Source organism: Anolis sagrei, chromosome 2 (assembly GCF_037176765.1).
Source record: "Anolis sagrei isolate rAnoSag1 chromosome 2, rAnoSag1.mat, whole genome shotgun sequence".
NCBI classification, from domain to species: Eukaryota; Metazoa; Chordata; class Lepidosauria; order Squamata; family Dactyloidae; genus Anolis; species Anolis sagrei.
In genome coordinates, this window is record NC_090022.1 from 165,355,496 (window position 1) to 165,379,022 (window position 23,527).

At 42.2% G+C, this 23,527-nt stretch overlaps 1 protein-coding gene across 2 annotated transcripts in view; it reads left to right on the top strand.

The window, feature by feature from the left end:
• The window catches only part of ATP6V1A (ATPase H+ transporting V1 subunit A), a 43,051-nt gene that overhangs the window by 15,298 nt on the left and 4,226 nt on the right, over positions 1–23,527 (top strand). For both annotated transcript variants that reach the window (XM_067464053.1, XM_067464054.1), the window contains exons 4-13: positions 2,796–3,010; positions 6,962–7,099; positions 9,543–9,694; positions 11,311–11,473; positions 14,071–14,179; positions 17,013–17,135; positions 17,234–17,348; positions 19,757–19,820; positions 21,490–21,693; positions 22,927–23,021. In XM_067464053.1, coding sequence (XP_067320154.1) covers positions 2,796–3,010; positions 6,962–7,099; positions 9,543–9,694; positions 11,311–11,473; positions 14,071–14,179; positions 17,013–17,135; positions 17,234–17,348; positions 19,757–19,820; positions 21,490–21,693; positions 22,927–23,021 — 1,378 coding nt within the window. The remainder of the gene's footprint in view (positions 1–2,795; positions 3,011–6,961; positions 7,100–9,542; positions 9,695–11,310; positions 11,474–14,070; positions 14,180–17,012; positions 17,136–17,233; positions 17,349–19,756; positions 19,821–21,489; positions 21,694–22,926; positions 23,022–23,527) is intronic.

Genomic DNA, 23,527 nt, shown 5'->3' on the forward strand with positions numbered 1-23,527 from the left:
AGCCCAGGCAACATAACAGTTAAAAGTAAAAACAACAACAAATTACAAATTAAAAAAGCACATAACAGTAATAAAAAAGTATCAAGCAACAGCAGACCAATTTGGAGGGGTGAAGGAGGCCAACATACGAACGTTTGTTTGTTTTTTTTGTCGTGTCAGTAGCGACCTGAGAAACTGCAAGTTGCTCCTGTTGTGAGAGAATTGGCCGTCTGCAAGGATGTTGCCCAGGGGACGCCCGGATGATTTGATGTTTTTATCATCCTTGTGGGAGGCTTCTCTCATGTCCCCGCATGAGGAGCTGGAGCTGATAGAGGGAGCTCATCTGCCTCTCCCCGGATTTGAACCTGTGACCTGTCGTTCTTCAGTCCTGCCGGCACAGAGCTTTAACCCACTGCGCCACCGGGGGCTTCTAACATGCGAACTGATTAAAGGGTATATGACTCAATAAGGTGGATAGGAATATATAATGGCACAGGAGATATCATGAAAACAGAGAATTAAACAGGATCAGGATCAATTCAATTTAACTTACATATATGAATAATGATGTAATATAGGAATTCAGATTAAATGATGAATTCAGGTCACGGTACAATCGTTTGTTATAGGGGCCCATGAGGTCTCTTCCAACTCTTTGATTCTGTGATTTGATTCTATGATTCTAGAGGCCATCAGTCGAAAGCACAACGAAACATCCACATTTTTAATTCCTTGCAGAATGTGGCTAGAGAGGGTGCCAGCCTAATCTCCCTGCGGAGGGAATTCCAGAGACGGGGGGGTCACCACCGAGACTGCCCTGTCCCTCATCCCCACCAATCGCGCCTGAGATGGTGGCAGGAGTGAGAGAAGAGCATCCCCGGAAGATCTTAAGGACCGTGTGGGTTCGTAGGGGAGGAGGCGGTCACACAGATAGGCAGGTCCTGAACCGTTTAGAGCTTTATATGAATTGGGACCGGAAACTCATCGGCAGCCAGTAGAGCTGTTTAAATAGGAATATTACGCATAGATCAAAACTATCAAAAAGTATCAAATCACTTTGGCACAGGGCTTGAAAAATTGCATTTTACATTTAAAGAATGCATATTTTTAGCGCATTTTTGGATTCCCGTTCAGATTAATTTTGTACTTTTTTGAAACAACTCCACAATTGTACTGTTATCATGATCTGTAACCCTAATAATAATAATAATAATAATAATAATAATAATAATAATAAACCTTTGTTTGTACCCCACTACCATCTCCCAATGGACTCAGTGCGGCTTATAAAAGGCCGAGCCCAAATACAACAACAAAAACAACAGCAACAACAACAATGCAATAATTCAAAAAAAAAAAAGCAATAACATTAACAACACCCAATGACGCAATTAAAAACAATGGCCGGGCCAAATGTAATAATTAAAAATTAAAAGTGCTGGGCATGGCAAGGTGGGGAGTTTGGAGGGGGATGGGCATGCAGATATCCAGAATCTCTGATAAAGTGCGTTGGGACATAATGCTAGGAGTTTCCTTATTCTGGAAAGGCACACTGGAACAACCACGTTTTCAAGCTCCTCCTAAAGATTGCTAGCGATGGGGCTTGCCTGATGTCCTTAGGGAGAGAGTTCCAGAATCGAGGGGCCACCACCAAGAAAGCCCTATCCCTCTTCCCCACCAATCGTACTTGCGATGCCGGTGGGATCGTAAGCAGGGCCTCTCCAGATGAACGAAGAGATCGTGTGGGTTCGTACACAGAGATGCGGTCATGCAGGTAGGCGGGTCCCAAACCATTTAGGGCTTTGTAGGTAAGCACCTGCACCTTGAACTGGGACCGGAAAATGAATGGCAGCCAGTGGAGCTCCCTAAACAGGAGAGTTGACCTCTCCCTGTAAGGAGCACCAGTTAACAACCTGGCTGCCGCCCGTTGGACCAATTGGAATTTCTGGGCCATTTTCAAGGGCAGCCCCACGTAAAGTGCATTACAGTAGTCCAATCTGGAAGTGACTAAGGTGTGGACCACCCTGGCCCCAAGAGAACTATAAAAGCTTTAACACTCCTTGTAACATCCTATTAAGTCCATTTCATTAATTCAGTGTTAGATAAACATTGAACCAATTCAGATAGACCCAGAATTTTAGATTTGCATATTTTTCTGGGGTAGGGATTGTGGCGCAGCTGGCTGAGTGTCAGCTGCATTAAGATCACTCTGACCAAAAGGTCATGAGTTCGAAGCCAGCCCAGGCTGGAGTGGGTGTCCAGCCATTGTGTAGCCCGTTGTCGACCTTTGCAACCCGAAAGACAGTTGCATCTGTCAAGTAGGAAAATAAGGTACCACCTTGTGTGGGAGGCTAAATTTAACTAATTTATGAGGCCATAAAGAAAAAAGACTCCGGGGAATGTGGAATGCGGAAGAACTTCATCAGTGTTGTTGATGGACAATGAAAAGCAGCAGCTCCCCTGGCGGCCAGAAAAAAGTTAAATAGCCTTGGTGTATTTGTCTGTTAAATGTTGTTTGTCAAACTGGCATTGAATGTTTGCCATATATGTGTTTACTGTAATCCGCCCTGAGTCCCCTGCGGGGTGAGAAGGGCGGAATATAAGAACTGTAAATAAATAATAAATAAATAGGTTACCCTAAGAGATAAAATATTTATTGACTTGAAACAACTTATCTGTTATCATTTGAAATGTGCAGGAATGTTCTCTGCATCACTAAAATCTTGCCACAGTATTCACCACTCCAAATATTCAAATGGATAAAGCTGGAATTTGACTCTTATCTCCTAGCTGATTTTCCTCAACAAACTTTTCAGCCGGTGTTTCTGTGGGGGACCCTGTACTCCGCACAGGCAAACCACTCTCTGTTGAGCTTGGCCCTGGTATCATGGGAGCCATTTTTGATGGAATCCAAAGGCCTCTGACAGATATCAGCACCCAGACTCAGAGTATTTACATCCCAAGAGGAGTAAATGTGACAGCTCTCAGCAGAGATCTCAAATGGGATTTCTCACCTGTCAAAAACCTGCGGGTAAGTTATCCAGATATTTTGGATAGAGGAGTAGCTTGTGCTTGGTATAATTAATTTAAGAATTGAATCAAAACAGAGTTTTCCAACTCATTTTGGGCTGGTGCATAGGTCAGGAATGTTGAAGGTTTTGTGGCTACATCTACAAAATGACAGCTATGCAGAGGGCTCACCCAATTACCTGGTGGCTTCTATAAGTGTGGCAAGTTTTGAAGTATTCACAACCCATAACGTATTCTGGTGAGTCTGAAAGTCAAGTAAGTTGCTAAGAATCTGACTACAAGGCCAGTATAAAGCTGAGTTCTAGAATACTTCTTTCCGTAGAGCTTGCTGCTTCAGCATCCATTGTTGTTCATTTGTTCAGTCATTTTTGACTCTTTGTGACTTCATGGACCAGCCCACGCCAGAGCTCCCTGTCAGTCGTCACCACCCCCAGCTCCTTCAAGGTCAATCCAGTCACTTCAAGGATGCCATTCATCCATCTTGCCCTTGGTCGGCCCCTCTTCCTTTTTCCTTCCATTTTCCCCAGCATCATTGTCTTCTCTAAGCTTTCCTTTCTTCTCATCATGTGGCCAAAGTACTTCATCTTTGTCAGAGTTAGACCTCTGGTCTCAGCACAGCAAGCGTGAAGTTTCCAAAATAAACAGACTCAGTCATCACACAGCATTCTTCTTAAGTTCCAAGATAGCTTTTACTAGAAGCGTCTATACACAAGCGACTACATGATGAGAATGAAAAATGGCGACTAACACAGTACAGGACAAAACATACAGGCAAAGTAAACATCCTGCCCTTCAAGCTGGGTAAGTCCCCTTTTCTTCTCTGGGCAAAAGAATTTCTGTTATCTCTGTCTCAAGGATTTTTACTCTCACTGCCTCTAATAACAATTCTAGCACACAGCTGAACATAACTGAATCCATCTTTGAAATGCAATACTAATACATTACAATACTAATACAAACACATTGAAAAACATATATGTGAAATAACTACAACTGTTCTGACAATCTTGGCCTCTACTATTCTTCCCTCCCATGAGCAGTTAGGCTTTATTTCTTGAAGTATGGACTGGTTGGATCTTCTCACAGTCCAAGGCACTCTCAGAACTTTCCTCCAACACCACAGTTCAAAAGCATCTATTTTCCTTCGCTCACTCTTCCCTATGGTCCAGCTCTCACATCCGTAGATGACTATGGGGAATACCATCGCTTTAACTATGCAGATCTTTGTTGCCAGTGTGATGTCTCTACTCTTCACTATTTTATCAAGATTGGTCATTGCTCTCCTCCCAAGAAGTAAGCGTCACCTGATTTCCTGGCTGCAGTCTGCGTCTGCAGTCATCTTTGCACCTAGAAATACGAAGTCTGTCACTGCCGCCATGTTTTTCCCCTCTATTTCCCAGTTGTCAATCATTCTTGTTGCCATAATCTTGGTTTTTTTGACGTTTAGCTGCAACCCGGCTTTTGCGCTTTCTTCTTTCACCTTGATTAGAAGGCTCCTCAGCTCCTCCTCGCTTTCGGCCATCAGAGTGGTGTCATCTGCATATCTGAGGTTGTTAATGTTTCTTCCAGCAATTTTCACCCCAGCCTTGCATTCGTAAAGCCCCGCACATCGCATGATGTGTTCTGCATACAAGTTATTCAAGTATAAAGCTGAGTTCTAGAATACTTCTTTCTGTAGAGCTTGCTGCTTTAGCATCCGTTGTTGGTGAGAGGATACAACCCTGCCGTACGCCTTTCCCAATCTTGAACCAGTCTGTTGTTCCATGGTCAGTTCTTACTGTTGCTACTTGGTCCTTATACAGATTCCTCAGATAAGGTTATCAGCATCCATTAGCAGAACTCAAACAGATAAAACTCAGTAACAAAGAACTTTTCCAAAAACTGAGAGCAAGAGAAATGAGGCAGCTTTGTCTCCAAATGTCAAATCACTTACTAGATCTACAAAACACAATATAATGCTCATATTGGAGAAGAAAAATTAATGATTCTGACAGAAACATCTCCATTTACCCATGCAGGTAAATCTTCAATGAACACCACACACAGCTTAGCCTTTTCTTTTTCCCCCCTGAATTTTAAAATCAGTGTGGTTAAGGAGACTTGCAGCCACGAGAACTGTTCGTGGATCTTTTTAAGAGAAATGGTGGACATTTATAAGAATCCCACTGCCGTTATGAAAAATACAACTAATGAAAATGGAAGTTAAAATTGATGTTTTTGCTTTTGTGAGGAAGAGTGTATGGACACAGATGTGCTTTCTCTTCATCCTGGAAAGAAGTGACAAGTGGAGTGCTGCAGGGTTCCGTCCTGGGCCCGGTCCTGTTCAACATCTTTATTAATGACTTAGATGAAGGGTTAAAAAGCAGGATCATGAAGTTTGCAGACGACACCAAATTGGGAGGGATAGCCAATAGTCCAGAGGACAGGAGCAGAATTCAAAACGATCTTGACAGACTAGAGAGATGGGCCAAAACTAACAAAATGAAGTTCAACAGTGACAAATGCAAGATACTCCACTTTGGCAGGAAAAACGAAATGCAAAGATACAGAATGGGGGACAATGCCTGGCTCGAGAGCAGTACGTGTGAAAAAGATCTTGGAGTCCTCGTGGACAACAAGTTAAACATGAGCCAACAATGTGATGTGGAGGCAAAAAAAGCCAATGGGATTTTGGCCTGCATCAATAGGAGCATAGTGTCTAGATCTAAGGAAGTAATGCTACCCCTCTATTCTGCTTTGGTTAGACCACACCTGGAATATTGTGTCCAATTCTGGGCACCACAATTCAAGAGAGATATCGACAAGCTGGAATGTGTCCAGAGAAGGGTGACTAAAATGATCAAGGGTCTGGAGAACAAGCCCTATGGGGAGTGGCTTAAGGAGCTGGGCATGTTTAGCCTGAAGAAGAGAAGGCTGAGAGGAGATATGATAGCCATGTATAAATATGTGAGAGGAAGCCACAGGGAGGAGGGAGCAAGCTTGTTTTCTGCTTCCCTGGAGACTAGGACACGAAACAATGGCTTCAAACTACAAGAAAGGAGATTCCATCTGAACACGAGGAAGAACTTCCTGACTGAGAGAGCCGTTCAGCAGTGGAACTCTCTGCCCCGGAGTGTGGTGGAGGCTCCTTCTTTGGAAGCTTTTAAACAGAGGCTGGATGGCCATCTGTCAGGGGTGATCTGAATGCAGTATTCCTGCTTCTTGGCAGGGGGTTGGACTGGATGGCCCATGAGGTCTCTTCCAACTCTTTGATTCTATGAAATGGTTGAGCTGGGAGCAAGAATATATGAATGATGTGGAAGAATACTGTGCATAGATGGATGGGTAGTGTTTAGTGTATCATCCCGGAGAGGCCCTGCTCTCGCTCCCGTCAACAGCACAGGTGCGCCTGGCGGGGACAAGAGACAGGGCCTTCTCGGCTGTGGCCCCCCGCCTATGGAACACACTCCCAAATGAGGTAAGATCCGCTCCCTCCCCCCTGGCTTTTAGAAAAAAAATAAAATCATGGTTTTGGGACCAGGCCTTCAGGCAGTAGAAGTAAATGTATGCAGCATTTCAGGAAGACAGTGACTGGAACAGCGATTTGACAAATGAGACTGTTTTATTGTTTTAATGATTGTTTTATTGCTTATGGATGTATGGTTTTAATTTGATTTATGTTTAATTGTAGTGTATAATTGCAATCGTTTGTACTGGCATTGAATTTTGCCATTACTTATGTGTAAACTGCTTTGAGTCCCCCTCAGAGTGAGAAAAGCGGTGTAGAAATACTGTAAGTAAATAAATAGTGTGTGTGACAGAATGGGTATTAGGGGGTGGCGGGCCGGGGGGGAGTGCCGATTCAATTGATTTTGGGACTACGCAGTTCCAATTATATGGCCTTAGATCTCTTTCCTAGGGAAATATAGCAATGTGTAGATACATCTTTTTCAATAGTTTTTTTTTATTTCAGGTTGGCAGTCACATTACTGGTGGAGATATTTATGGCATAGTGAATGAGAACTCTCTTATCAAACACAAGATCATGTTGCCCCCACGAAACAGGGGTACTGTAACATATATTGCTCCACCTGGAAATTATGATGCATCTGTAAGTTTTTTTCTGCATTATGTTTGCTGCTCTGTATTCTGTTATGTTCAATAACACCTGGTTTCTATCTAAACTGCTTCAGATAGGATAGTAAACTAGTGGAAACCTACCATTTATTATATTTCCTTAGCAGTAGATTCCTTTACCTACTTGCTGAAATAATATGGCCCCATCTACACTGATCATTTAATGCAGTTTGAAGTTAGCTCCAAATGATGGCACCCCCGACAACAAACACCTTGAAAAATGCACAAAAGAAAGCCTTTAATGCACATTAATGCTCTGTGGTTTGTGTGCTCACTCTCCGGGCCTCAAACGGTTTCTAGGAGTTCTTCTGTAATCTTATGTAATCTGCATTTTTTTTTTTTGGTCATGTCAGGAGCGACTTTGAGAAACTGCAAGTCGCTCCTGGTGTGAGAGAATTGGCCGTCTGCAAGGACGTTGCCTAGGGGACTCCCGGATGATTTGATGTTTTTATCATCCTTGTGGGAGGCTTCTCTCATGTCCCTGAATGCGGAGCTGGAGTTGATAGAGGGAGCTCATCCGCCTCTTCCCGGATTCGAACCTGCGACCTGTCGGTCTTCAGTCCTGCCGGCACAAGGGTTTAACCCACTGCGCCACGGGGGCTCTATCTGCACATTAATAAATCTATATAAATAAAAATGTAATATTAGTTTGTGGGATTAACAGAACTCAAAAACCACTGGACAAATTGACACCAAATTTGGACACAACACACCGAACAACCCAATGTATGTCCTTTACTCAAAAAAATGATTTAGTCATTTGGGAGTTGTAGTTGCTGGGATTTATAGTTCACGTACAATCAAAGAGCATTCTGAACCCCTCTAACGATGTAATTGAACCAAACTTGACACACAGAACTCCCATGATCAACAGAAAATATTGGAAGGGTTTGGCGGGCAGTGTCCTTTGGTTTTGGAGTTGTAGTTCACCTACATCCAAAGATCACTGTGGACTCAAATAATGATGGATCTGGACGAAACTCTACAAGAATACTCAATATGTCCAAATGTGAACACTGATGGAGTTTGGGGAAAATAGAATCTTGACATGTGGGAGTTGTAGTTCACCTACAGTCACAGAGCATTCTGAACACCACCAACGATAGAATTGGGCCAAACCTCCCACACAGACTAATTTTGGAGGGTGGGGGGAGAGAAAAACCACTAAGTGAACTAATTAAAGGATACAGTGGTTTAGTAAGGTAGATGACAATGTATAACGGCATAGGAAAAATCATGGAAACAGAGCAAATTAACAGGATCAGTTAATATAATATAGGACATCAGACTGTCCTATATTGGTGATGGAAGCTCCTTCTTTGGAAGCTTTTAAACAGAGGCTGGATGGCCATCTGCCAGGGGTGATTTGAATGCAATTCCTGCTTCTTGGCAGGGGGTTGGACTGGATGGCCCATGAGGTCTCTTCCAACTCTTTGATTCTATGAATGACGAAATTCAAGTCATGATACAGGCCATTTGTCAATAGGAGTCATCAATCGAAAGCACGACGAAACATCCACGTCTTTAATTCCTTACTGAATGTGCCAGCCTAATCTCCCTGGGAGGGAGTTCCAGAGATGGGGGGCCACTACCGAAAATGCCCTCTCTCTCGTCCCCACCAACTGTGCCTGAGACGGGGGCGGGAGCGAGAGAAGAGAATCCCCGGAAGATCTTAAGGACCGCGTGGGCTCTTAAGGGAGGAGGCGGTCACCTAGATAGGCAGGTCCTGAAGCAGGGGTCCTCAAACTAAGGCCTGGGGCCCGAATACAGCCCTCCAAGGTCATTTACCCGGTTCGCTCTCAGGGTCAACCTAAGTCTGAAACTACTTGAAAGCACACAACAACAACAACAATCCTATCTCTTCAGGCAAAAGCAGGTCCACACTTCCCATTGAAATACTAATAAGTTTATATTTGTTAAAATTGTTCTTCATTTTAATTATTGTATTAAGTGTTTTTCCCCACTACAAACAAAATATGTGCAGTGTGCATATGAATTGATTCATATTTTTTTCAAATTATAATCCGTCCCTCTAACAGTTTAAGGGACTGTGACCTGGCCCTCTGTTTGAGGACCCCTGGTTTAGAGCTTTATAGATGATGACCTGCACCTTGTATTGGGATCGGAAACTTATCGGCAGCCAGTGGAGCTGTTTAAACAGGAGGGTTGACCGCTCTCTGTAACTTGCTCCAGTTAACAATCTGGCCGCCGATCATTGCACCAGCTGTAGTTTCCGAACTGAGTGGAGTGACTCACCAAATTTTGCAGCTCTAGAAGGTTTCAAATGGGGTACTCAAAGAACCACAGTAAGAGGCAAGCAATCTGTTATTTCAGCAACATTTTCTAATCTAGTTGATTTTTGACCAGTAGATCTTCCTAGGTTGCTGCTTATTCTTGGCTTTTCCACTCATATTTAGGATGTTGTGTTGGAGCTGGAATTTGAAGGAGTGAAGGAGAAATTCTCTATGGTCCAGGTCTGGCCTGTCCGTCAAGTACGTCCTGTCACTGAAAAGCTACCTGCCAATCATCCTCTTTTAACTGGTCAGAGAGTCCTTGATGCACTCTTTCCGTAAGTAGGAACTATGCTTGCAAGGCTGATTCATATCCAGTCTATTCCAGGTGTGAGATCAGAAAGACTTCCTTAGATTTCCCTGCTTGATTCAATAAACTCTTTACACCGTTTTAGCTTCCTGCCAGATGCTCATAACAGATGGAGCCAGTCTAACTTAACTTGATGGGGAGTTCCACAACAGCTTCAGAGAAAATCATGTGTGCATGCCAGCTTAGCTTTGCAAAGTGTTGGGAGATGCAACAAAGGCTCTGCTGAAGATCTCAAATTGCATGTGGGAGGAGGCAGTCTTTAAAGTAATATTTTCCCAAGGTGTTCAGAGGTCTAACACCAGTGTGGTTACTATAGTTAGCTGTGCCTTCCAAACACTTTTAAGGACAATGTTATGCAGAGAATAGCACCCTGTTCTAATCAGGAGGAAGCCACGACATGAACCACTTGTGGCCAGATTTGCCACCGCTACCACCCCACTCACCCACACACTTGAGAAAATGTACAGGTGGCATACCATTGTAAGCTGGGTATAACGAACCGTGGGGGAAAGTAGGGAACTTTATTCAATAATAAAAATCCCAACTCTGCTTCACTAAATTATAACGACCACACAGCAGCTTATCAAATTATAGCGATGACACCACTCCAGATTAGCTCATCAAAAATATAGAGGGAGAAAATAGTTGTTAATAAACCAACTGTATATTTAAAAGCTAGGAACTGGGAACCACTGGAACTGAGAAACTTAAAATGATTCTTTAAAAGGTTTCCCCTGCCACCATATTACTAATGCACAGGCTGAGGTGCTATTGAGAGGTTGTTCAGTAACACACCCTGTGTTACTTTAGTTTTCTTAGAGGCTATTAAAAGCTGACTTGAATAACACTTTGACCACAAAGGTATTCACACTGAGGCTGATGTAAGTTGATAAAAATAACAAGAACTTTTACTGAACAGGCTTGACTATTTCAGGTACAAATGCTTGATGGTTTCAGTAAAAATCTGGCATACAATGCTTATGGTTATTTTTGAGAAGAGATCTTAAAAACTACTGGGTTACAAGTCTTAAAGTTTCAACACAGAAAATTACTTCAGGAAATGAATCTCTGAAAGTAACTCCCACAAAAATCCCCCTTAGGAATCTAGCCAAAACCTGAACTAGCCTTCCTTAGGAAAAGAACAGACCACTGACGGGGTTCTGCTCCACACAGTATTCTAGCTATACTTTTCTATAGCTACCCTGAATACTAAAAAAGACTGACCCAAAGCCCTTCTTCAAAACTCCAAACTGCTCTCACTAACACCCAACATCTTCGTTCTACCCTTTCCAAGCTCCAACTCCAAACTCAACTGGCAAACTGGGAACTCAAGCTTCAGTTTCAAAGTCACTTTTTTCCTTCAGATCACTTAGGCTCCGCTCCAACTGATGACATTGGAGGCAAGATGGAACTGCCTTCCTGGCCCCTCTCTTCACTCTGATCTCAGAGCAGCAGTTTATGTTATTGTTTAGGGGGAAATCTCATTTCTATTTATAGTATCTAGGTGGAAGTGCCTCTGGCTGAAATTATGACTGTGTATAGCCATGTCTTCTAATATGAATCCCTTCTGTCTTTTCCTTTTAGGTGTGTTCAAGGAGGTACAACGGCAATCCCTGGGGCCTTTGGCTGTGGGAAAACTGTGATTTCTCAGTCCCTGTCCAAATACTCCAACAGTGATGTTATTATTTATGTTGGCTGTGGAGAACGAGGAAATGAAATGTCTGAAGTGCTGAGAGACTTCCCAGAGGTTGGTGTTTGTATGTGGGAATCCAGTTCAAATTGAATTTAGAAGGTAGTCTTGGTGGCATCATGCAGTCTGACCAAATGCTGGTTTTCATTTTCAAGAGGACAAAATAAATGGGAACTTTTAAAAAATGTATAATGCGGGGGATAAACTGGTAACTTATGTAGCATGATTGTTGGACTTAGATCAAACAAACAAAAATAATAATAATAATGTTAAGTGTCGGGTTATCTTCCATTGTATAGAAGCGTTTAAAAGGTTACTTTTCAAATTTTATTGTGGTGCAAGTCAAGATTATAATGCCTAAATCTAATTTGTGTGTTAATTTTAAACACATTCATGGCTTGGAATATACAGGGTGAGGCAGCATAACTTCCTTTTTTTAAAATGGTGCCATTCAGTCGGTTGAAGATGTAGCGGAGCGCTAGTGGTCTCGTTCAAGAGGCGGGAGTATAAAGTTTTGTCCTGACACAGTCGCCATCATGCATTGGAACAGTGAGGAGCGTGCTTTTGCCGTTAAGGCCTACCTTTCGAGCGGATTTGGAGTGGACGGTCTGCTCTCCAGATTTGACCACTTGTGATTTTTTTCTATGGGTTTTTTTTTAAATCCCGTGTTTCTGTAACCGTCCAAGGACCCTACAAGATTTGAAGATCAACGTCCAGGAAGAAATTACCAACATAACGCCTGCTATGCTGGCAAGAGTCATGACAAACACCAGAAATCGGTTTACTCAGTGTATGGAGAATGGGGGACATCACCTACCTAATTTGATCTTCAAAACTATGTAAAACAAAACTTTAGGTATGCGCCTACATGATAAAAAAAATCCTGATTCATACAATGGGCTTTATTAAGTTTTGTAAAAAGGAAGTTATGCTGCCTCACCCCGTACTTATATTGACATTATATTGAAACACTTATAAATATTTTAAATATTTTAAGACTTGATTAAATTAATACTATAATAAATAACAATATTATAAACCTTTATTTATACCCCGCTACTATCTCCCGGAGGACTCGGTGCGGCTTACAAGAGACTGAGCCCAAATACATCAATAAAACAACACAGCAATGCAGACAATAAATAAACTCATAAACAAAGCAATAAACAATAACAGTAACACCACGACACATTAAAAACCTATGGCAGGGCCAAATGTAATAATTAAAAATTTAAAATACTGGGCATGACAAGGTGTCATATAACTAGGATAGGTATTTGGAAAGAAATGGAGCGAGCAGACAATCCTATATCATTAGTAAAGTGCGATTAGGGACATGTTGCTTACTATGCTCTTCTCTTATATTTTAAATGCAGGATATTTTAAGATGGTGAAACAGATGCCCTATATTTTTTCTCTCCTTCGTCTAGTCGTAAATTTTGAGTAGTTCCTTAGGGCTAAAAGAAGAAATAAATATTTGTTTTGCACAAGGTAGACTCAAGTGCAGGAATAATTTCTTCTTTTTCTTTTGAAGAGCATTGCATATAATGTTTACAGTCTAGCCAAGAGGCCAAAGAGCAAAGTAAGGAGAGAGCTCATTGCAGCTTGCTTCACTTCGTGACTGCATTTCCTTCTACAAACCCACATGATCTTCAATATTCCGGAAAGGCCCTGCTCTCGCTCCCACCTCCATCGCAAACGCGACTGGTGGGGACGAGGGAGAGGACCTTCTCTGTAGTGGCCCCTCAGCTCTGGAATTCGCTCCCCAGAGATATTAGGCAAGCCCCCACTCTGGCACTCTTCAGGAGGAGCCTGAAAACTTGGCTATTCCAATGTGCCTTCAATGATTGATTACATGATAATCTCTGACCAAACTCTCCATAAACATTCACACCTAGCTCCAGCAGACAAGAGTCCTTTGTCCCACCCTGGTCATTCCACAGATATATAAACCCTTTTTCCTAGTTCCAACAGACCTCACTACCTCTGAGGATGCTTGCCATAGATGCAGGCAAAACGTCAGGAGAGAATGTCTCTAGACCATGGCCATACAGCCTGAAAAAACCTACAGCATCTCCATAAAATGCCCTCAGAAGCACTTTATTTTCTTGTTGTGCAAGTAAATCCTACCTCATCCCCCAGAGCCCCTCCCTGATATTTTACATTGCCCTATCTCCCAGTGTTTTAAAATTTTAATCCTTGAATTTGGCCCTGCCCATGGTGATCATTTTTAATGTTTTGATTTTATATTGTTGTGTCGCTTATATACATTGGTTTTGTATTTTAGGTTATTTTATTTTCTGATTTTCTGTTGTGTTTTTGTGTTATATTGTGTATATTGTATTGATGGGCGTAGCCTCATGTAAGCCGCCCCAAGTCCCCTAGGGGAGATGGTGGCGGGGTATCAATAAAGTTTATTATTATTATTATTATTATTATTACTACTACTACTACTACTACTACTGTGGGTCGCCTTGTGCATTATCAGCCTGTTCTCCTGCAAATTTAGTGAAACAGTCAGTTTGATCTTACTTGGGTTCAGCAATATGTTAGTAACTGCCAATGATCTTCTGTTTGTGTTAGGAGGGTGAATGCTCTTTTATTGTCAGTTAAGTCCTGCTCCATTTGAAGAATTCAATATTTTGTTTTGATAGCTCACCATGGAAGTTGATGGCAAAGTAGAAAGCATTATGAAGAGAACTGCTCTTGTAGCAAACACTTCCAACATGCCTGTTGCTGCCAGGGAGGCTTCCATCTATACTGGTAAGAAAAGATGGAGAAGCAAATCCTATATGGGAGAGTTCTTAGGCCGGATCTACACTGCCATATAATCCAGTTTCAGAATGCAGATTAACTGCATTGAACTGGATTATATGGCAGTGTTATTCCAGCCATAGCCTTCTAACTAGAGAGATTGCTGTTATCTAACTTCCTGAGTTAACAATGAACTCTATGAACAATTTCCGACATGAGCCATCATGACTTGGAAGAAAAAGGACCTAAGTTCTTGTTCTTCCAACATGCCATTCATATAACTGGTGAACTAACCATATATTTTAGTGACATTTTAATTATATATTATTATATATATAATTATATATTTTATTTTACTCTGAATTGTGAGTTCTGTTCTCAGGAGTGAATTGTTGAAGATTCTGAGCAGGCAAAGCACAATGGCTAAAACTGCGCCCGTTGGCTTACTAACTTTCTAGGCGATCCCTCGTTGTCCGAGTAGGATAATCTTCCAGGTTGGGTCTGTAGGTGACTATGGAGCCCTATTCCTGATCTGCATCTTCTCCCGCAGTGAAGGCATTGGTTTCCAGGTGGAAGGTGGTCCTGGTCAGGGTTGGCTTGGCGCGCCTTCCTCTTGGCACGTTTCTCTCTTTCGCCCTCCATTCATGCCTCTTCAAACCCCACAGCACTGCTGGTCACAGCTGACCTCCAGCTGGAGCGCTCACAAGCCAGGGCTTCCCAGTTCTCAGTGTCTATTCCAGAGTTTTTAAGGTTGGCTTTGAACCCATCTTTCAATCTCTTTTCCTGCTCACCAACATTCCGGTTTCCGTTCTTGAGTTCGGAGTAGAGCAACTGCTTTGGGAGACGGTGAACAGGCATCCGGAGAATGTGGCCGGTCCAGCGGAGTTGATGCTGGAGGACCATTGCTTCAATGCTGGTGGCTTTGCTTCTTCCAGCACACTGACATTTGTCTGCTTGTCTACCCAAGAGATTTGCAGGATTTTCCGGAGGCAGCGCTGATGGAATCGTTCCAGAAGTTGCATGTGACGTCTGTAGACTGTCTCACAGACGTATAGCAGGGTTGGGAGGACAATAGCTTTATAAACAAGCCCCTTGGTATCTCTACGGATGTCCTGGTCCTCAAACACCCTCTGCTTTATTCGGGAAAATGCTGCACTCGCAGAGTTCAGGCGGTGTTGTATTTCGGTGTCGATGTTGATTTTTGTGGAGGGTGGCTGCCAAGGTAGCGGAAATGGTCAACATTTTCTGATGTTACACCATTAAGCTGTTTTGCTGGCATTGGAAAGGGATTGGCTGGTGACTCCTCTTTCTCGATGTTCAATGACAGGCCGAGCTTCTCGTATGCTTCTGCAAAGGTGTTTAGAGTGGCTTGTAGGTCTTCTTCTGAATGCACACAAATGATGCACTCTCCCAACCTTATTAGTAAGGAAGGGCTGCTAATCACACTACATGATCATTTTAATTTTAAGTAGTAAAATAATGATCATTTTAATAGTAAAGTCTTATAAAACATTTCTGTAAAATCCTTAGAAGCCTTTGGGAAAGAGAAGCTGTGTGTGCTGATGAAAGAGTTATAGCAGTGGTTCTCAACCTGTGGGTTCCCAGATGTTTTGGCCTTCAATTCCCAGAAATCCTAACAGATGGTAACCTGGCTGGGATTTCTGGGAGTTGTAGGCCAAAACACCTGGGGACTCACAGGTTGAGAACTACTGAGATATAGTTTCCTTCCTGGTGCCTTCATATGACAATATGGAAGAGGAAGAAAATCATCCATTTTTATTACCTGCCTCTCCTTTTATATTTATGTTAGATACTATTTCAAAATATATCTGTCCAAAAGACTATAATGGTAATCAGTAATAACTAGAGTACAAGGCAAAATGGTTCATACATAGTAAAGGAAAGTGAAAATGAAGTAGTGAAACATAACACACGAGTGATGAAACTGTCTCCCTTTTTACCTTTCCATTGCAGTTACACGGACCTAAAAGTCTAACGTTGCCTCTGAAAAAGTTGCTGATAAATCATAATAAGCCAGGATTTTTGTCATCCAAGTCATAGAATCATAGAATCAAAGAGTTGGAAGAGAGACCTCATGGGTCATCCAGTTCAACCCCCTGTCAAGAAGCAGGAATATTGCATTCAAATCACCCCTGACAGATGACCATCCAGTATCTGTTTAAAAGCTTCCAAAGAAGGAGCTTCCACCACACTCCGGGGCAGAGAGTTCCACTGCTGAACGGCTCTCACAGTCAGGAAGTTCTTCCTCATGTTCAGATAGAATCTCCTCTCTTGTAGTTTGAAGCCATTGTTCCGTGTCCTAGTCTCCAGGGAAGCAGAAAACAAGCTTGCTCCCTCCTCCCTGTGGCTTCCTCTCACATATTTATACATGGCTATCATATCTCCTCTCAGCCTTCTCTTCTTCAGGCTAAACATGCCCAGCTCCTTAAGCTGCTCCTCATAGGGCTTGTTCTCCAGACCCTTGATCATTTTAGTCGCCCTCCTCTGGACACATTCCAGCTTGTCAATATCTCTCTTGAATTGTGGTGCCCAGAATTGGACACAATATTCCAGGTTTGGTCTAACGAAAGTGGAATAGAGGGGTAGCATGACTTCCCCAGATCTATGCTCCTGTTGATGCAGGCAAAAATCCCTTTGGCTTTTTTTGCCACCACATCACATTGTTGGCTCATGTTTAACTTGTTGTCCACAAGGACTCCAAGATCTTTTTCACACGTACGGTTCTCAAGCCAGGCATTGTCCCCCATTCTGTATCTTTGCATTTCGTTTTTTCTGCCAAAGTGGAGTATCTTGCAGTCCTTGAATTTTCTTTTTGTTTTAGGTATTACCTTATCTGAGTACTTCCGTGATATGGGCTACCATGTCAGCATGATGGCTGACTCCACATCTCGATGGGCTGAAGCCCTTCGGGAAATTTCAGGTCGTCTTGCTGAAATGCCAGCTGGTGAGTGTTTACCATCTTGAAAATATTTATCTAAATCTCCTTTGCTCAAGTCTCCTTATTGGTTGTGAAGCCAATCACATTTGTTTTGCTCTTTTCAGATAGTGGTTACCCAGCCTATCTTGGTGCCCGCTTGGCCTCTTTTTATGAAAGAGCTGGTAGAGTTAAGTGTCTTGGCAACCCTGAGAGGGAAGGGAGTGTCAGCATTGTTGGGGCGTGAGTATTTATGCTAAATTATTTCATCTCTGGTGTAGTTAAATATTCTGTTTCTAATGGCACATACAATGTGGCCTGTCTGTCTTGCAATTATTTTGCTAAGAAATGTCCTGTATAAACAAAGGAAGATTCTGGAAAGAAAGTGTTTGTACCCACAAATACTAGTTTGCTCGAAGAATCTACTGTGATTATGGTCATCCTAGGAGCCCCTGGTGGCGCAGTGGATTAAACCCCTGTGCCGGCAGAACTGAAAACCAACAGGTCGCAGGTTCGAATCTGGGGAGAGGCGAATGAGCTCCCTCTATCAGCTCCAGCTCCTCATGCGGGGACATGAGAGAATGGTCCATCCTCAAACTAGTCAAAATAGGAGGGGTTTATTTTTAAGGAAACACTATTGTTAATTTTCCTGCCTGTTATGGAAATTACCAGAGGAAGTTCAAGTTTGGTGAGTCTAAAATACAAATATACTATACTTCTACAATTCTAAGACATGCTTTTTCCCTATATAAACATCTCCAAAACGGGCAGTGGCTTAAAATTGCACATGTATCTTACGTGTTTTTGTTATTGGTGGTTGTATTGAAATTGGGATGCTTCTTACAATCGGTGGCACTTTACAATTGAAGAAATGTGGTATATTAAAAAAAAAAATTTGACTTTACGATAATTCTTTCTATAAATTAATGCATTGCCTATGGGTCATTATTATTGTTGACACAAAAACACAGTATGTCATCAAATAATAATGACCCATAGGCATGAAATGGCAAGATCTATATGCTGGATTTCGTATCACAAAATCACAAGTCGAACATTTCCCAAGCGTCTAGAACTGTGTGATGTATTTTCTTTTGATGTGTGCAGATCCAAGTAAGGTGGCCTTTTGCAGTTGTCAGATCGTGATTTTGTTAATGTTTATTGTTTCCAAATGCCGGCTGAGGTATTCTGGCATGGCACCCAGTGTGCCGATGACCACTGGGACCACCTGTACTGGTTTATGCCAGAGCCTTTGCAATTTGATTTCGAGGTCTTGATAATGGCTGAGTTTTTCTTGTTGTTTTTTGTCAATTCAGTCATTATTATTATTATTGTTATTAGTATTATTTCTTATTCACCTCTCCTTGTGGTGGGCAACATAGCAAATAACACATCACCATAAAACAACATAGCTAAAAACACACATTATCATAAAACATTATCTAAAACACACACATTAAAATGTACTTCTATAAAATACATATATTAAAATGCACAGAACAAATGAGACTTAGAAAGAATAGCATGGAATGTACACACACTCGCTTTTGGAAAATAGTTAGATCACAGTATAAATTTTCACTCCAAAGTGAAGAGAGAGTTATATGGAATGTGAATGATGGTTTTCGTATAAAAGCAATAAACACATTTGCTAGAGACTACAAGTTAGAACTGGGGGCCCCGGTGGCGCAGTGGGTTAAAGCACTGAGCTGCTGAGCTTGTTGATCGAAAGGTCGCAGGTTCGATTCTGAGGAGGTTCGATTCTGTCAGGGGACTACCTACCTACAAGTTAGAACTAGAGAGAAAAGTTGTCTGGTTTTCGGGGGTGGCGGGTGGGAGCAGACACTGCCTCCCACTCTGCCTTATTTCTGTGCAATTCTGTGTAACTCTGGCATCTGAATGATCATCCTCATACTGTATGTAACTTTCTCCCAACTTACGTGAGATTGAATATCCCCTTACAGGGAATGCTCATAGCTCTATCACAGAATTGATGCCTTCCAGGAAGAAACCTGTGGCATCTCCAGTAGGGGTGGAATTCTTGTACTGGAGAAGTGTTGTGGGCCACTGTAAACAATAATGAGCTAGCTGGACCAATGGACTGAATTGGTATTACACTATCAGAGCAAATAAATAGAATATCATAGGAGCCAGGATAAGACTAATTGTCTGTTCCATTAGAAACATAATACGGTATCTTTGTGAGAACTGGAAACTGTGAGAGTGACATACCATTTGGGGGGTGGGGGTGGGAACAAAACAACTACAGCAAAAGCATGTATTGGATAGAGGTGTCACTTAAAAACCTTTGAATCTAATTCACTGTCCAGTCTGAACAGTTTTGTTCTCAGATCTATTGTACCTACTTAATTAACTGTGGTCTTGAGAAAAATATTAACTGCTGATTCAGATCTTGGTTTTAGCATTCTACAATTTATCATGAATTTGGCTTATCATCAGCTCAGTGTTCCAGGAGTGATTAGGTACACTCTCGTCTCAGATTTCTACTCCAAAAAGCCCCGAAGAATTTGGCTTGTAAGTGGAAATCTGAACACTGAGTCTAAGATTATATGGCAGATGTTCTCCTTAGTTTGACATGAATAATGCTATTGTTCATACCTTTGCACTTCTCAACTCTCATCCCTTCTTAGTGTATCTCCTCCTGGTGGTGACTTCTCTGATCCAGTCACTTCTGCTACTCTGGGCATTGTTCAGGTAGGTAGAGGTTTTAAAGCAAAATATAAACTTCAGTGTGAAGCATTCTTTAATCCAGTCAGTGACTATGACATGACTGAATTGGCAAAATCTGGCTACCAATATTAAAAAAAACTCTAAAATTACAACAGCAGAGAGGAAACAATCCGGGACATCTAATCACCTCTCAACAAAATATTGCCCCAGGCACTGCCAGGCCATCAAATGCTAATCAATGTGGTCAGTTGAAACATTCACACCTAGCTCCAACAGACAAGAGTTCTTTGTCCCACCCTGGTCATTCCACAGATATATAAACCCATTTTCCTAGTTCCAACAGACCTCACTACCTCTGAGGATGCTTGCCATAGCTGCAGGAGAAATGTCAGGAGAGAATGCCTCTAGAATATGGCCATATAGCCCGAAAAAACCTACAACAACCCATTATTAAATGCATTTTGCAGGACCTCAGAAAGCAGTTACCATATATTCTGATGTATAAGACTACTTTTTAACCCAAGAAAATCTTCTCAAAAACCAGGGGTCGTCTTATACACAGGGTCATCTTATATGCAGTAGTAGTCTTATACATGGTATTAGTCTTATACGTTGGTGTAGTGTTATACACGGGAGTAGTCTTATGCATAGGAGCAGTCTTATAGAGTGGGTGCTGAAACTTCCAATCCGGATTGGAGAATCTGTGGTTGCCGCATATTGTGGGGGGAGCTCAAAAATGGCAGTGGCCGCATCCCTGCCATATGCAGCGACTGTATGAAAGCATTAAGGGCAACGCTGCACAAGTACGGTAGAAGAAAATCCATAATGTAGCCTTGATCGTGAGGTGAAGGGGCACCTCATCAGGAAGGTGTAAGTGAAGGGCGGAGCAAGGTGCAGGCATCTGGGGCATCCGGGGTATGAAAAAAAGAGACAGAGTGGCTCTGGGCCCAGACAAACACACCTCTTTTACCTGTCTGGCCCGCCCTTGTATCCTATTACCGTACCTCCTCCTCTGCCTCTCAGATCTCTCTCTTGAAGACTGCAGTGAAGCGGTGCAGGTGTGCATGTGCGAGATCTGAAAGGCAGAGAAGGAGGTACAGTAATAGGAAAATTACCATATTGAAATCAAATCTGATGCTTTAAAAAAAGTGGTGTGCATTGGAAAAGGGGTAGTCTTATATGGTGAATATACCCCTATATTTTAACTGGAAAAGTTGGGGGCCGTCTTATACGCCAGTCGTCTTATATGCCGGAATAAACGGTAATTACTTTTCATCAGTCTAGGAAGGGCTATAAAACCATTTTTATGTGATGCTGAAATGCTTACCTTTCCTTCAAAATCTTAAGAGTTGGATGAGAAATTCTTATAGGTGTGGGTCTGACAAAAAAGAAAAACTGTCCTTTAAAAAAAGAAAATCTGTCCTTTAAAAACAACAACTTCTAGAGCAATTATAAGTCTGTTTCCTCAAATACATGCTGCCATGCTCACTAAAATACCTGAGAATGATAGGTAAAATAAAGTAAAGGTCAACGTTAGAAATGCTTGGACCAGACAGGAGTCTCAGTCTCCTAACAGTTCTCCAGTGGCTTGTGTGGTATTCAGTTAGAGCACATTTTTGAGAAACTGGTCCTGCATCTGCAGTTTTTATGTATGCCTGGTTCTGTTTAAAACAGTCAGTGTATCTTTGTTTAGGTGTTCTGGGGCTTGGATAAGAAGCTTGCTCAGCGTAAGCATTTTCCGTCTGTGAATTGGCTTATCAGCTACAGCAAATACACACGTGCTCTGGATGAGTATTATGACAAGCAGTTTCCAGAGTTTGTCCCCTTGAGGACTAAAGCAAAGGAAATCTTGCAGGAAGAGGAGGACCTTGCGGAGATTGTCCAGCTGGTGGGGAAGGTGAGTGAAGCGGGATCGGAGAGCACAGCGCAGAATACCAACCCCATTGGGTTGTTACAGTTTTGTGGTCATCTTTGCAAATGGTATAAACCCTATGCTGCATGGGTCCAGACTGTCTGAAGGACTGCACTTCGCATGCAAACTTGCAAAATCTTTACGGAAAAGTTTTGTCTTGGCATGGGTCATTGTTCATTTTGGCTCATTGTTCTGGCAGTGAGTCATTCCTGTTTAACCTATATAAGCCAGGGTCTGAGCTCAAGTGGCAGTTGTGCTCCCACAGAAGTTGGCCCATGAGGTCTCTTCCAACTCTATGATTCTATGATCATAGGCTCCCTTGGTGAGAACACAAGAGAGAGCCTTCTCAGTGGTGGCCCTCGCCCTCTGGTATATCCAGACTGGGCCCCTCCCTGCTCACCTCTCACTAGCAGGCAAAGATGTATTTTTAAGGAGGCGTTTAATATAATAATATAATTATATATTATAAATAATTATAAATAATATAATATAATAAAAATAATATAATAAAAATATAATAATAATAATAATAATAATAATAATAATAATAATATAATGGAGCCCCCGGTGGTGCAGTGGGTTAAAGCGCTGAGCTGCTGTGCTTGTTGACTGAAAGATCGCAGGTTCGATTCCGGGGAGCGGCATGAACTTCCGCTGTCAGCCGTAGCTTCTGCCAACCTAGCAGTTCGAAAACATGCAAATGTGATTAGATTAATAGGTACTGCTCCGGCAGGAAGGTAATGGCGCTCCATGCAGTCATGCCGGCCACATGACCGTGGAGGTGTCTATGGACAACGCTGGCTCTTTGGCTTAGAAATGGAGATGAGCACCCCACCCCAGAGTCAGACATGACTGGAATTAATGCCAGGGGACTACCTTTACCTTTTAAATTTAATATCTAATTGGGGGGGGGGGGGGGGTTATTGGTCATGTTTTCTTTACCTTTTTAAAATGATGTATCCTTTCTAATATGTTTTAAAATGTTTGAAGAGGTGATTAATTGGCTTTAAATGTTATTGTACTTTAAATTTATTGTATGTAATTTATTTCCCCAGATTTCTGGGGAGACGAGGGGACAGATAGCTGCCTCCAGATAGCTGAACTAATCATTGGCAGAGAAAATAATTCCAAGAGTCACTTGTTGAACATATTTACTGTGATGGATAAAGTGGCATACCAAGATTCTAACCAGGTCTCTCTTTCTCTCACACATGGTAGGCTTCCTTGGCAGAAACAGATAAAATCACATTAGAAGTGGCCAAACTCATAAAAGATGACTTCTTACAGCAAAATGGCTATACACCGTATGACAGGTATGCAGTGAGCAATTTGTCTACTCTCCAAAGCAGTGGTTCTCAAAGTGTGCTCTGCCGAGCCCTTGGGGATCCAAGGAGCATATTGAGAGCCTCTGCGGTTCCTTCTTCCTCTTCCCCCTCCAAGTTTTCCCTCCTCCTCCACCTCCTTTGCCACCAAAGGAGGTTTTTTTTCTCACTTCCTCACTGTCAAAACCTTTCCCCCTCACCGTGCTTGCTTCAAAAACCCTATTTCCCCCCAATCCCATGCATGGCAGAAGGGGGTTGCTGGATGGCCCCTGGGGTTTCTGCTATTATTATTATTATTATTATTATTATTATTATTATGACTACTACTACTACTACAAAGGCTGGGTGACCATCTGTTGGGGGTTCTTTGTGCTTTTCTTGCCTGGCAGAAGAGGGTCGGACTGGACAGCCTCTGTGGTTTCTCCTATTATTATTATTTTACAAAGGCTGATTATCATCTGTTGAGGGTGCTTTGATTGTGCTTTTCCAAGGGGTTT